We start from the raw sequence: 13,954 nt of genomic DNA, 5'->3' as shown, positions 1-13,954 counted from the left end.
GTCTCATAAACGATTAATTTACGTTAAAAAAGCGTTTTTTACACTGCTTTATCTACTGTTTTTGAATGCTAAAAATAAAGGCAATTAATTAATTAAAATTATTGTAGTTCTTTTATTGAATGGAATTATAATTAATAAGTATTTATAGTGCCGGATCAAAGTATTGGCACAGAGAATTTTTCGCAATGTATGCAAAGTTTTTTACTTGAGTTTCTTTTCGCACATGTATGTATGCTCTTCCATGCAAATTATGTGCGACATTTTTTTTTTCTATGGAAGAAACTGCGTATAAAAAATTGCCAAAAAACAAAGAGGTTTTCTAGCTATTCAAGCGTGCACTTTATTATACTAAAATTAAATGGGCTATAAAATTGCTTACTTAGAATTTTTCTAAAAAAGCAGAACTTCAAGTAGAACTTCATACTAACTATATTTTTATAAAAAACATATAGAGAAGAAATCAGAATAAAAAACTTTGCATTCATGGCGAAAAATTCTCTGTGCCAATATTTTTTCCCAGCACTGTATATGTGAAGATATTTCCAGATAAATAAATATTAACAAACTATCTATTAACAAATTAACAATTAAATAAGAGGGGTTTAATATATATTATAAGGTAGCTGAATTTATTTGCTATCTTTTTGCCGATAGGCTGCCAATTTTTTTGCCGGTCGTGTGCATATTGGAAGTGCTTCTTTGAAACATAAATAAAAACTTCTTCGTCGGAGTTAAATTTTTGACGAAAAGCACCTAAGAAAATAAAGTGAAAGATTAAACTCCATTGGAAACCGGAAAATTTAATTAAGTAAAAAGTGGTAATAAATAATATTATTATCCGTACTTCTTATTGCCGAAGTCGCTGCCAAACCAATAGCGCTATAGCGGAATTAAACGTTTAAATCCTTTAGTGTTGCTCCGCGCAGCCTGTGAAAGAATTGCAAAACTCGTTAAATTAATTTGTAATTTTGAATTAAATATGTAGTAGCTACTTACACGAAGTTTAATTACAAAAGAAAGTGGTAGATCGTCCTTTTCGTTTGCACCAGTCTGCCAATAAAACACATACTTAATAATTTTCTTAAATTGAATATTTAACAAACTACTTACTTTTAAAATATTGTGATTGAAGAAAAAATTTCAACAAAACTAAGGTTGCAAACAGAGTGGAAGCGAAGCCGAAGACGAAGATGAAGACGAAGCCGAAGACGAATTGCTTGCGTTGCGGGCAAGCTGGCGAGTGTACATAGTGGAAGATGAATGATATGAAGATTTGTTTCTAAATAAAACCATTTTTTTAGATAAAATCAAAAGAAAATAAAGAAAAAACAGCAATTCATGAAATAATTTGTATAGGACAACTTTTGGAGAATTTCGCCACTTGTATTATGTGTTACGGCAAGACGGATAGACATTTTTCAAATATACAAGAATGCCAATTAATACGTTTGATTACATTTTGCCAAAAATTTAGCCAATTTCTTGAAAAACGCGTTTTTTCACAATTGCAAACATTTAAATAAATTGTAAACAATTCATCACAGCAAGCGATTCGTCTTTGAAAACAGTACCGCACTGTTTCAAGCTGACCGCTTGCGCAACGTCTTCATCTTCGTCTTCGTCTTTGCTTGCACTGCGATCACTTTCATATGTTTACTACTGCACTGTTTTTCGTCTTCGGTTTCGTCTTCATCTTCGTCTTCGGCTTCGCTTCCACTCTGTTTGCAACCTAAAATTTTTTCTTGTGCTGACAAATTACTACAAGCCTCTTTCTATTATATTTTTTTTGTTTTATCGTTTACGAGCTTTTCTCTAACTTTTTGGCGATACGAGAATCTTTCGTAAAACATAATGTTCGTAAAATGTACGTTTTCTTGCTGGCTGGGTTAGTTCTTTTAAGTGAGCCGTTCAGTTGTAGTTCGTTTACCGCAATGAACTAGTTCTTTAGTTCGTTTAGTTAGAGCTCAAAAAAAAACTTACATATTGCTTTAGAAAGCTTCTACGGTAGTTTAATATTTGCGAAAACACGCGTTAGCAAGAAACTGAAGTAGCAAAAAATGCAAGAGCGTTTCAAAACGCATCAGTAAAGATGGGGATACTCAACATAGGTTCGTGCCAATAATATTTGCATCGCGATTCAAAATGAGAAATAGTAACTCACAAATTTAGTTCAATGAAGAGACCGAACTAGCGAACTAGTTCATAGAGATGAACTAGTTCTTTAGTTCAAGAACTATCCAAGCCTAATATGTATGTACTCTGATTTTAAATGTCAATAAACTTTCCCCCTCTACAACCACAGTTTTGGTTGAGCACCTAATTGTGCGCTCTAATTTTTCTGAGCGCAGTGCGTTGGCAAAGCATCCATGGTTGAATTAATTTTCGCGAATTAGTCGGTTGATGGTAATTAACACTAAATTTAAATATAAAAAGCATTCACTATGGAACTTAGCTGAACACTGACATATAAAATAGTATATCTAACAAACATTCGCCGGGTTTCCCTACAAAATATGCATGTACTGTACTACATGCATAATACTTTTAAATAATGCGCATACACCTACAAAAATCCAAATTCAACTATATTGCCCCCATTAACTCAGTTTGCCAATGCACTACTCAAAAAGCGAGAATGAGTTTAGGTAGTCCGCGCTCCTCGCATCTGTGTGTACTTGCGCCATGCCCTACTTATTAAAATTACACATCATCCTTAATATTAAACAAAATTAAGTGGCATTGAGGTGGGCATACGAACTCAACATTGCAGGCGACAGGTATGGCAGGGAACTTGCAGCGAGCAAGTGGCTTATTTGCCTCTCTTCCAATATTGGCACGAAATTCTGCGCTTGCTTGCTGTGACAAAAGCGTGGCGGAAAAGTTGAAACATTATTTCTAATAAAATTAATATATCTGTGTTCGTATGGAAAAGTAGCTTATGTCGAAAGGCAGGCTTTAGTATAATGCGGCAATCCCTTTATTTTTTAAACGGCAAGGAATTTTTTGATGAGACTTAATAAGAATATTGACTTGCTAGTATCGGAACTATTTCTTCCACGTTTATTTGCCAAAAGTTGTTCAACGGCTTAGCGCCAGTGAGTCATTCGCAATCGTATGCTGCGAATGCTGATTTATACTAAAGCCAGCCTTTCGACATAAGCTACTTTTCCATATGAACACAGATATTTATGCTGTGGATGTGCCTCGTAATATCCCAGTGGGAATTAGGACCACGTTATAATACCTTATTAGCAACTTACTCTTCACCTGGCAGTCATTACCATTTCCCTGCCGAACGTCCCTTACTTTTACAAAGGCATGGCCGCCTTATGTAAGTAGGAATTTAGAATGTACATTTGGTGTCAGACATACTTCTGAGCCGCTTTACAAAGTAAGTTACGTGTAATGCAGAGCAGTCGCTCGGAGTAGTTCGGTGCTTGGAAATAACTTCGGCTGCACGTTATTTTGCAACTGACAACGTAATGTGTCTTCGGAGGTGTTCATTTTGCCCTTTACTAGTAGATGACATTGGCCATGATGACAATTTTGGTACTAAAAACTGAAAGAAAACATGGCTTACCTCGCAAGGTGCTTACCTATTTTCCCAGTGGGATACAGTGCAAGTATGTATAAGTATTTGTATAAATTTGAGTGTATGCCGCACACGAAGCATTGAAGTTTTTTGAAGTTGAAATGAGTATTGTCTTTGTTTTGAAGTTATGGTGGAATGTGTAAATATCTGTTTTCGAAAGGTGCTTTAATGAGCGCTCATTGATTTTTTATTAAAAAAAAAAACGTGACTTTTAATTTAAAGCGTATTTCCAATAGTCCTGAACAGGCCCCCGGAAACGGTCGAAACAGTCGTGAACTTGTCCCGAAATGATCAGAGAAAAGTCTTGGAACGGCCCCGAAATGGTCCCTTATATGTCCCAAAATTATCCTAAACTAGCTCCAAAATGATCCAAAACTAATCCCAAAAGGATCCTGACCTAGGGTCAAAATTGTCCCCAAATAGTTTTGAACTAGTACCGAAGTGGTCCTGAAGTGGACTCAAAATTATCCCGAATAAGGCTCCAAATCTTTCAGAACTAGTCTCAAAATTTCCCTCAAATAATTGTGAACTAGTCCCGAATTAGTCCTGAAATTAACCCGAACAAATCCCGTAATGCTCGTGAGTTCTGAACAGTTCCAGAAATGATCCCCAACTAGTCCGGAAATGGTAGTAAACTTATCGTTACCCTACAAGAACAGTGACTATCATTTGACAAATCATTTGAGTGCCAAGACTGATAGAGATTTCTGTCACTGGCTGCCTACAAGTTTCTATCAAATTCTAAAGGGTAGTGTGAAAAATCTGATGTAAACATTTGTGTTCCGTCTTCCTCCGACTTATGGCATTATTTAGTTGTCTCTTTTTAACCAACGCAAAGTTTGTAAATGTGTTAGTAAGGTAAATGAGAATGTGTTAGTTTCCATCACACAATTCTTGTAGGGTAATTAGTCCCGGATAGGGACCTGAAATAGCTCTGACCTAGTCTAGAAATTTTTTATATGTACACACAAAAATCAGTTACAAATTTTCCATTGGAATAACGCAAATTTTGTCCATACCCAGAGCTAAGAGTTTACACATCACTAAAAATTCACTTCTTCAAAGATTTTCTTCAAAAATTATTACATTTTAATATTTGTGCAAAGCGGGCAATGAGAAAGTAACATTTTTGGGTAGAAAAGAAAATGGCATTAGTTTAGTTTGCATTACGTTAATTGCTTCTTGCCCTATCTAACTTCGATTTAAATTTCCCTTCGATAGTCCGCAGTTTTTTATAAACTCGTAAATTGGTCGTCAATTCGATTGGAAATCATGGAACGTTTGAAAAAAATTATCCTGCCAATTGGCACTGACCTTAGAAAATGCTCACTTTAGCTACCACACTTTCAAATGGCATATTTCCACTGAGTTTGAGTTAAATATTTCTAGCAAGTTGACCCATTATAACACCTTATATGATTAAGTCTCTGTAAACATAACATAATACGCTGCTGACTTTTAATAATTTTGTTTTTAAATTCAGTTGTGCGTTCACAACCACACTACTTGTTTATTTACTGTACATGTTGTTGTGTGAAGTTTGTATTTGGGGTTATTATTTTGTCGGCGCTTTGCAACTAAATTTATGGCGTTATTTCCGCATCCTGTTTCCGTTCAACGCATGTTTTACGCTCCATATCCGCTACTACGCGTATGCAAAGCAAACATAAACAAAAAACAACAACAGTACGTAATATAATGCCTAACAATGCCTTGCTATTTAATTTAAAAATTATTTATGTTGCTGTATGATATTAAATGTCAACGTAATTTACGCGCCTAATACGCTTTGGCATGGGAGTGTACGCTGATAGTAGCTACTATGCACTAGTTTTCTAATAAGTGTGTGTATATGTAAGAATATGCTTGTATATAGGGCTCACCACGGTCACGTAGCTTTGAAAACAATAAAGCTGGGTGTATATATTTGTATGTGTAGGTACCACACATGTAAGCGGCCATGTAGATTGGCTTATGCCATTACCCACATTGTAAATGCATTGTAGTTGCACTCAGCGTACAAGGATGTTCAATATTGTTTTGCATTCAATTAAATTATACAACTAATTTTATGATTATAGTTATCAAAAAAAGAGATATTAAAATATACTAATTTTCGGTTGCATTACATTTCATTTGAACTGGAAAATTGAATAGATATGCTATCGAAATACAATATTAGAAGAGAGCACATGGCGTATGAGCAACATAATTGCAGTATACACTCACAAGATTCTATAGTATGTATAAAACGTAGGCAAATAAATTGCCTGCAGTTGGTTTTAGATTCAATTATTTTTGGTTATATTTAAAGTATAGCAAATTACAGTTAAATATTAGTGTAAAATTTTGTTCTAACAATGAAAATAATTATTTTGACTATCAAACGACTTCCACTTCGCAGGACTTGGGTTCGCTACCTGGTCCGAGCAAGCCAAACCAAGCGTATATGACAGTTCGATAAAATGCTCTTAATTTTTTTGCTTCAACCATCAGCTAGCATCGACAAGCCATGAGCAGAATATTCACTTAAGGATCTTGCCAACTGAGGTATGAAATTTTTCTTTCTATAAAGTAATGGTGCATTTACATGGTATGAAGCCATATGAACTGTTGATACGCTAAAATAGAGGGACTACATGTTCTAATGAGGAATTCAATGATATCGAGTGGGATGCATATAATACATTTTTTCATATGAAAAATTATGGGGAGATACTGTAATCATACTGTTGTGATACTGTTAAGCATATGAAATTATAGCAAGTTGGATTTTCATACATCTTCCCATAAAAAGTTTAACAGATGCAGAGATACCAAGGAGGTTTTTTCCCATTTTGATTCCTTTTTTAACATAAAACCCACCGAAAAGGAGGAAAGCGGCAACTCCGCCATTCACATACATGTCAAATGTAGGAATTTTAAAAATTAAAAACATTAAATAAACAAATTCAAAACAAAGAAATTCTTTGAACTAGAACTTTTTGAATAGAAGCAACTCACGTATAGTGGACAATAAAAATACAAAGCACTATGATAACAAACTTAAAAACAAGACATTACAGAACATTTTAATGGGCTTTATATCACATTTAAGTAAAAATAAGCCTATATTTTCCAAGCTGGCAAAGAAATGAAAATGTGTATTTTTTGTGGTTTACACAAATATACATATAAGTCAAAATTATAGAAGGCATGTATACTTCTCCCTTTCATTTTTTCAAACAGTTTATGCTTCTTTCTGGCTTTTACAAAATGCAGGGATACCGCACTTATTTCGGTACAATATGATCGTAATGTATTTTCAATTCGAAATCAAAGAAAAACATCCCACGAAAAAGTTTGCGATTTTAGAACAATTAGTGTATATTTGCAAACTACTGCAAACAATGGAGTGTCATATCTTAAAAGGATCAGAGAATTAACGAAACAAATAAACATTTTATGGTCTTTTATTTCCTTCACACCGCATTGCTATTTTTTCTAACTTTTCCTTTAGTTTAGCGCTGTAACCTATTAAGATATCTTTTAATTTATACATGTGAACTGGTTTCAATGAGCATTTTTTCATTTGCTCCAGAATTTCGGGTACATTTTCTTATAGTACCTCTCATTCTTTTTTATATTACATATCTACACTCCGAAGTTCGGGATAGTATTTTGAATATACCAGCAATATATGTAAAAGTAGTGGCGGCTGCTGTAGAGCATTACGCAGAGCCTGAGTTCAAGCCCAGTATTTTCTAATAGTGGTTGCCCCTCTGTTGGTAATAGGAAACCTCTGAGTGTATTCTGTCATGGAAACAACTTCTCATTAAAATACAATCGCCGTTCGGAGTCGGCGTAAAACTGTCCTTTACTTTGTGTGAGAAAATCACGCACGCCGCATATCGGAGGAGAAGTTAGGCCAGACACTAACATATTGTTCAAACGCCAATATGTATATCTGTGTGTGGTTCTGCAAAACCTCGGAACTGAAATTTGTGCCAAAAAAGATATTTGGTCATCGGAAGCTCCTGACATCAATCCCTTAGCCATTTATAATAAAATATCGATACTTAGACATAAGGAGAGAAGATTATTAAGTTTAAAAGAGAGAACCGTTTTTAATTAGCACAAGTTTCACTATCTCCTATAAAATTTAGGCAACCTCCCATACGAGGTTTTGCATTTCCTTGATGCGCGGTTTTGTACTTTAAACGAAGATATGTAGAAGTATTGCATACATATTTTGGTGCCTTTTCAAGTATAAAATCCACTGAGAAACGGAAGAAAACGGCATCCCTATGATTTCAACTTATGCCAAACGTTTCGTAAACAAGTAATTCTGAACAAAAAACTGTTTTTTCACAAAGATGTTTAAATGGAAGCTTTACAAATATAGAAAAATAGCAATCCACAAGGCTTTATTGGCAGTAGGTCCTTTTTAAAGCACATTTAACAAAAAAATAAGCTTCTAGTTTCGAAGCTAGCACAAAATAAATTTTTTTTATTTGTTGGTTACAAAAAAAAATATTGTCAAGTATACAAGTCAAAATGGTTAAATATATATCGCTTTCATTCATTTCTTCATAGACTTGGTGCTTCTTTTATAGGAAAATTCATACGGCTTATGAACAGATTCATACCATGTAAATGCACCATAATCCAGCCGTTCATCGAACTTTTACTTAACATTTTTAATACCTTACTGTGAGCGCAACAATTCTTGGAAAATAAACGCAACAAATTTCTAATAAATTTGTTTAAGTTGCATTTAATAAAATATTTTTGATTGGATTTTATAAGAATACACACACACATACTTTCATTTAAAACTTGTATGCACTTCTTTATTTGTGCTTTGCCAAAAGCTGAGTAAATCTCCTCCTATCCAATACCCATAAAATACTCGGCGCGATAAACTTTTATTAAGTAGCGGGCAAAAATCCAAACCAATCACCCCCCCCAATCGTGGAGTACAGCTGGAAGACGTTTTAAAATTCGTTTCAAATTAAAAAGTTTACACGCATTTAGACTGCTAAACTCACGTCTACCGGCTTTCATTGCTTTTACAACAAATGTTGTTCACCCTTGAAATGGGCAGCAACGCAACAGCAACAACAAAAACAACGAAAAACAAAGCGGAAAAGAGTATAAAACATAGATGGGCACACCAATACAGTCTCATTTTGTCATGGTATTCGTGAATCGCGCTGAGTAACAGTTGCCACTTTTCTATATTGTACAAAAGTGCGTCGTTTTTTGCGCGTGTTAGAAAACGCTCTTACAAATTTATATTTAATTTGTATTATGAACATGAAACGAAAATAATAAAATATAATTAAAAAATAATGAAGAAATAATTTTAAATAATGAATTATGAAATTAATTTTTATAAGTACATATGTACGCGCATGAAAAGTTTTTTTTAATTTAATTTCATTAAACTAATGTTTTAAAAAATGATAGTTTATTCAACAACAAAATTCACGAATTTAAAATTTCTAAACTTTGTAAAAAACTCAGTATTCAATAAAGTATGCTAAATATATTAAATTGTCGTATCGTACATAAATATATACATAAAACCCATTACAAAACACTTTAAATTGGTTTACACAATTCGGCAGTTTGACTTTTTTACCATGACAAATAATGTTGCCTTATATTAAAAGTACCAAAAACTATAATTGGCACTCATACGCAGCCATTTTGGGCATTGTTACATATATAGGTGGCAACAACGCGCTAAAATTACGAATAAAAATATTCAACGGCGAAGCGTCGTGTCACTCTCATGAAAACTGAAAGCAGACTGAAGTGAAATTCGCTGCGTCGTTTCTGTATACGTATAAGCGCTGCGACGCAGACGCTACTCGCGAGTAGCGTTTTGCCCATCATTGGTATAAAAGCAGCATTACAAACAAAAGCTTCCAATGACAGGCATTTACAAAGTTTTTACAAACTTGTTGAAAATAATTGTACAAATTTGAAGACAACGCAAAGATGTGTAATGCTGTTGCTTTGAGGAGTAGGGGGAGTACGAAGATGGAAACAAAAAGAATGCAAGGAACGGTATTCAGGAAATTGCTTTAAATTAAATTCATTTAAAAATTATATGTGGTATCAAGGAAATTTTGGTGCGTAAAGACAATAAAGACCTTGGACCGTACAGTTTTGGCAGTGGCTTCAAAAATATAAACCTCTGCATATCTACACACCGAAAATGCCTTCACGTATTATAAAGGGTGACCTACACGACCCATCCACTTTTGTTTGAAACTTTTTTCTCGGAGTAACTTTTTTTAGGCAGAATCCAAATTTGAGATAAAAACTCATATATATGTCCCATTTAAAAAAAAAATGGACTTCCGATCAGTGTGACCCACTTCGCGGCAATAGAGATAGAGCATTCCCGACTTAATTTTTCATACTTTCGCGTTTTCCAATCAAAAACCATTTCCTCCATTTTAGAAGAGGTGGACGGAGGTCTAGGGCACCCTATATATAAACATAGTTATATAGATAAGACTTTTCGAATAGGTGGCAACCCTTGTCACACAAATTTTCCAAATAAAGCTTTCTTAAAACTTATATTTTCAACTAAGTATTATTTTAATATTGCATATAACTTGTGCATAATTTAACCTAATTCGCCTTTCGAACAGGTGGCAACGGTCTATCAAATATTTTAAAACCAATAACTTCTTTAAACTCGCTTTTGATACACATTTCAATTAAGCGATAATTTAAGTTGAATCTGACTTCTCTTAAATATGTGGCTACCCTATTATTTACATACGGTGTAGCCTCTTTAAACTTATTTTGATTGACACCCATGTTTTAAAAAATTTATTTTACTTATTAAAACATTTGAATTAAAATTTTTAAACAGATGACAATCCTCTCTATATACCTTAGAAATATTCTAAATATTCAAAGTAAATAATTTTTAATACGACCTTAAAAACAGTTGGCAACGCTTTTAAAAATATTTTCAAATGAAAAACTTTTTAAAGCTCTTTCGTCTGTCACTTATTTTGTGATACATATTTTGGTTACTTTACTCCCTTAATTCAAGCTAAATTTCACTTCCTAAATAGGTGGCAATCCTTTCACAAGTAGTTTAGAAATAAAATCTTTTCAGAAACAAATAACAGCAAACACTATTTACCGTGAAAAAACCAAACAATAACTTGGTTGAAAAACCATTGTACTTTGGCTCAGTGTAAAGGCACGATTACGATTGACATTAAGATTCGATAGACCGATATCGATTTTGATTTTATTTATGATTACGATTACGATAACGATCACGATAACGGTTACGAAAGCAATTACGTTTGCGATAAAGTTTTTAATTTATCGTTTGAACTCTCCGTATTTTTGATGAGGAGAATTTCCATCCAAGTTATTTAATAAAGTAGAACAGATCTTTCAAATATACATATTTACATACTTCTAAAAAAAAATATTTTCGTTTGGTCGTCCTCAAAATTGTATTGTGTAATTTTTTTTTTAAATTCTTCTAAATTTAAGGCGAAACGCTCAACAAGCTGCTTTCTTTGCTTGCGTTACTGAACTTTGCTTTGATAAGCAATGCTCTAAGGCTGATTTCAGAAATGAAGAAACTCTAAATACCATTGTCAGGACGCATAACACCGGCAAAGGAAACAGCAGAGATCACCGCAGGCAACAGAAGGGCGGCTGCAGTAAGAATAATAATAAGGGTTTTACATCCTTTGTAGCGCTCATCGACTCTTCGAAGCCGCAGATGGAAAATAACAGTGTTTGGGTGTGCAACACCGCCATGGAAAACTCCAATAATCGCAACTACTTAGTGGATGCTCTGACACCCGGTCAGCAACTGGAAGAAATCGCCAGGGCAGAAGAAATGTCAGAACACTATCGAAAATCCAATGGTAATGGAAAAAGTCGAAGGACCTGCTGTATTTGCAACTGTAATTGTTCAAGGAACAAAAAAATGGATTATCAAACGGAACAGCGGAATGGTTTGCAGAGCATAAGTAAGCCGATTGAAGAGTGTAATAAGGGACGTATGGCGCAACTGAGCGAAGCCGAACAAATAGCATATGCAATAAGAGAATATTGTTGTAGAGCGCGTGAGAAAGCGGAAAGAGCGAAAGCTCGGAACAAATGCAGATGTTGCAGATGTAGCGGAGAATTCAAAAATAACTGGCGGCAGCAAAGCATGGAGACGGACGACGATGACGAAGATACAGACACAGAACCAGATATCGAAATCGAAGTGGAAAATTATTGTTGCAGCGCTGAAGAAAGAAGAGTTCACGCGAGGAGAGGAAAATGTTGCAAACGCTCTGCAGATATGAAACGGCGAGGGCGAAAGCGAAGGGAGGAAGACGAACTCGAAGAGGAATATTCGGAAGAAGAACAGGCAGTGGAGAAACAACATACGGCGGAAGAGGAGAGTAACAAGAGACAACATTATGAAGAAGAAGAACTATGTTCACAAAGTAGATACACTCAGCAGCATGCAAAACATTGCAGATGCTATGATTGTAAGAAAACACATAGTACCACAGATCAGTCGGATGAAAACGAAGACAAGCTGGACACCTCGGTAGAGGATATAGAGTTAGAAGTGCAAGAAGAGCGGTACGAAAAAATCGAGAAAATATCAGCATTAGCGCCGCAAAGCCGACGCCAACTCCAGAAAAATGAGGGGCAAAGGCCAAGAAGTCTCACACAAGAACGATCTCAACATCTGAGAGAGAGTAGCCGTACAATAGAAAGTGAACAAAAGCCTTTTAAGCAAGAAAAGAAAGTGCTGTTGAAAAAGACAAACCTTTACGCACGGCCAAAACAAACAGACAAGGAGGTGCAGACGAGGCAAAAACCAAAAGCAAATGAACTCGAAGAGAGTAAAACAAAGCCGCAGAGAAGTAGAAGCGAGAAAGTGCAAGGAATAGGGGCTAAAAACAAAGAGCAACTGCGCGTGGAAGACTGTAGAAGCTGCGATTGTGAGAGGGAAAAGGCTGAGGTGGAAAATCGGAGAAAAGCAGAGATTTCGCGAAGGACCTTGGACATAGAAATAGTCTACGAAAATCAAAACGGACACCGAACAACGCTTGAAGATGGAACGCAAAGTACGCGAAAACGCAGTCGTAATAGAGAGGAGAGAGCAACAGCAAATGAACCACAAAGAAGACGAAACATTAGTGGTAGGGGAGAGGAGGGGACAAAATCCGATAAACCACAAAATGGACGAAATATCAGTTGTAGTAGTAGAGGGGAGAAAACGACAGCAGAAGAACAACAGAGTGGACGAAATATTAACTGCGGTAGGCAAGAAAGTCAGACTAGAGGAGATAAAACTACAATAGATATAGCGAAAGATGCTCGGGTGCAGAGTAGAGAAAGAAAACCACCAGCAGCAGCCGAAAACGAAATCCGAAACAGACGACGCTATGAACGCATTAAAAATAAACGGAATACTCGTACTCAAGCCAGAAAGTCGTGCCAGCAATCAATTGAAGACGAAAAGCCGAGCGAAGAAGCAGCAGAACAGCAGCCTCAGAACCCACAAGATGAGCCTAATTGGGTGCAAACTCAATCAGCCGAGAAAACCAAACCAAAAATCGATTGCAAAGCAGAAGAAGAGAAATCAGAAGCTTCTGAGATGGTAGCAAAGCCGCCCAAAGCGCAAGAGCAAAGCGAAAAGGAGTGTCAAACCGAATATTGCTGGCAGAAAAAGAGAGGCGTATCGCTAACAAAATGCTGCGAATTCCCCGAAGACGAGTATCAGACTGCCTATCCGCAGCATTCTGAGCAACGCTGTCGCGAAGAGGATCGCCAAGCCATCACGCAGCCACAAATTTCTCTGCAAACACGATTGCAAGAACAAATGAGAGCAAATCAGAGTTCTTGCGACCCACCACCGTGCTGTTTTCCACAATTTCCTTGTTGCTGTGAACAGCCCATGGAGGGCTGTGATCCGAGGGAGCGGCCACCATCCGCATACTGTTCTCCACCAGCAACGTCACAAATGCCGTCAAGTTGTTGCCCACCGCCCATATCGCCACCGCCATACTGTCTTCCAACAACACCGCCTTGTTGTTATGAACCACCGCCTTGTTGTTATGATCCACCGCCATGCTATGGTCATGAGTGCCCATGTTGCTGTCAACCGATTCGTTTTTGTTACGCGGCTCCCTGCAGCTATACGAATCCTGGTTCGTCTCCCTGAAGGGGTAGAAAATAACCGTGGATGAGAAGAAAACTGTGGCCTACCCTACTGTATACCTCTATCATTCTTCTGGAGCTCACTGAAAATCTATATAGTAATTCAAAGTAAATGCTGTAATCGTCAATAGAATATCATAAAAAATACCCGCCTAA

General features: G+C 36.0%; 1 protein-coding gene across 1 annotated transcript; it reads left to right on the top strand.

Annotated features, from left to right (window-relative positions):
- The first annotated feature begins 2,635 nt into the window (after positions 1 to 2,635).
- LOC118742056 (pre-mRNA-splicing factor CWC22 homolog) lies at positions 2,636 to 13,802 on the top strand. The gene is made up of 2 exons (XM_036474024.1): positions 2,636 to 2,667; positions 11,114 to 13,802. Exons 1-2 carry the CDS (start codon positions 2,636 to 2,638, stop codon positions 13,800 to 13,802), a joined length of 2,721 nt encoding a protein of 906 aa, XP_036329917.1.
- Positions 13,803 to 13,954: the final 152 nt, after the last annotated feature.

Source organism: Rhagoletis pomonella, unplaced genomic scaffold (assembly GCF_013731165.1).
Source record: "Rhagoletis pomonella isolate Grant_MI unplaced genomic scaffold, Rhpom_1.0 Rhpom_scaffold_00006, whole genome shotgun sequence".
Classification (NCBI taxonomy): domain Eukaryota; kingdom Metazoa; phylum Arthropoda; class Insecta; order Diptera; family Tephritidae; genus Rhagoletis; species Rhagoletis pomonella.
This window is presented reverse-complemented; position numbering and strand designations above follow the sequence as displayed.

Bases quoted from the DNA above. Each gene is read 5' to 3' on its own strand.
- LOC118742056 (XM_036474024.1), top strand. From the start codon at position 2,636: ATGAGTTTAGGTAGTCCGCGCTCCTCGCATCT. The intron at 2,668-11,113 runs GTGTGTACTTGC...TCTAAATTTAAG, and splicing joins AGTCCGCGCTCCTCGCATCT to GCGAAACGCTCAACAAGCTG.